At 53.5% G+C, this 1,600-nt stretch overlaps 1 protein-coding gene across 1 annotated transcript; it reads left to right on the forward strand.

Moving 5' to 3' along the window:
* Positions 1 to 616: 616 nt before the first annotated feature.
* On the forward strand, positions 617 to 1,315 carry GNI_058210 (hypothetical protein; the record flags this gene model as incomplete). The annotated part of the gene is made up of 1 exon (XM_011136136.1): positions 617 to 1,315. The coding sequence occupies one exon, from the start codon at positions 617 to 619 to the stop codon at positions 1,313 to 1,315; it is 699 nt and encodes a 232-aa protein (XP_011134438.1).
* Between the last annotated feature and the right edge of the window lie 285 nt (positions 1,316 to 1,600).

The following is a 1,600-nucleotide window of genomic DNA, read 5'->3' on the forward strand; positions in this document are numbered from 1 at the left end:
AGATGACGACGAGGTCAATGCGGAGTACGCGGGGAGTAGCTGTCGAGGCTGTCGGACCGCAATGTCTGCCGGTGACGTAGCCACGAAAAGAGTGGGCCAAGGGACGGTACGACAGAGTAAGTCGGTAGCTGGTTGTACGCGTCGTAATGACTGGGCGTAGAAGCGGAAGAGACAGGGCCGTAGTCGTTGGCGGGATGCCATGCGAGCTTTGAGTACGTGAAGGAAGTAAGCCCCAGCCCCAGCTGCGCAGTAGAAACACCCCCGGCACTCGCGCTCACGACGAGCGCGGAGTGGACCAAAAGTCAAGAGGAACCGCCCGGGAATGCGCGTGGACTAACATGAGTCGCACGGCGCATTAGTGGACGTGAAAGCTCGCGGTGGGTGGACATGTAGTCGTACCAGAGCGGGAAGTGAGATCGGCAGGTCGTGCGCCAAGGATGACGTCAGCGACGCTTTGCGGCTGGCCCTGCCGTTAGCTTTTCAGGGGTTGAGGAACTTTTTACGAACTCGTAATCTATTCAGCCCGCAAACCCGAATTCAACTCACACGCCGGGTGGACTAGGAAGTGTGAATTGACTCGTTGCTGTACAAGATTTTGGGTGTTTCAAAATTTGTGATGAGGGGCGATATTTCCAAAAGGTCAGAGAGAGCGGGGTTGACGGTGGCGCTTGCTGCGTTCTTTGACCGACACGGTGGTTTGTCTACCACGGATGGCTGCAGCTTTTATCGTGTGAAGGTAAAGTTGCCAGAAAAGTTGGTCCAGAAAGACCAAGAGATGGTCGAACTGATAGTCGCTTCCAAGTGGGAAGGGGTAGGTGGCCCTTACTTTAATTTCTTCAAGCACCCCAACAAGCTGCAGCTCGCGGCGGAGTCAGAGCTGAATCAAGCTATTGATGATGTGGTAATGGACCAGTTCGTAGAATTTCTCTGTAGCAACATAGTACATCATTGTAACGGCAAGATGGATCAGAAACTACAATCTCGTTTGGAGGCGGAGGTAGCTGGCCCGTATGCTTTGCAGTCATGGGAGGCCGTCCCGGTCGGCAAGGATCATGTTGCCTTGGGTGATGATGTCTTCATGAAGAATAAGGTCCTTATGGATGAGAGCTATATAGATGATGAGGCCTTAATGGATGATGATTATGCTGATGATTATGATTTCCTCTCGGACGATGAGGTTGCCAGTCACGGGACGTCGGTAGAGAGCGTGGCGGAGCTGGCCGTACTCAAGGCCGAATCCTGTTCCCGAGTTCCGAAAGATCAATACTGGGTGAATCAGCGGCACTGGGAGTTGAATCACCACGTCTCCCGATGAAGCAAGCACGGAGATGTCTCTGACGACTCGCTCTCGACCGGACCCAGGGACATCGAGGAGAATTTTGTCCCCCCCTTAACATTAATTTCCCTAAGTTGGTATCGTTCACGCCATTCTTTCATTTCGAGAAGATCACATAACGGGTGGGATGCGGCTGCCATCCAGCCTTCCACGCGGCTGAACATGACATGTTCGGTAGGTTGGTTCGGTCACCATCACCACGAAATCAGTTATGGGTAGCGAGTTATGGTTAACGAGTTGTGGTTGAGGGGGGGGGGGGGGGGG

The sequence above is a fragment of the Gregarina niphandrodes genome (genome assembly GCF_000223845.1).
Source record: "Gregarina niphandrodes unplaced genomic scaffold scaffold00009, whole genome shotgun sequence".
Lineage (NCBI taxonomy): Eukaryota > Apicomplexa > Conoidasida > Eugregarinorida > Gregarinidae > Gregarina > Gregarina niphandrodes.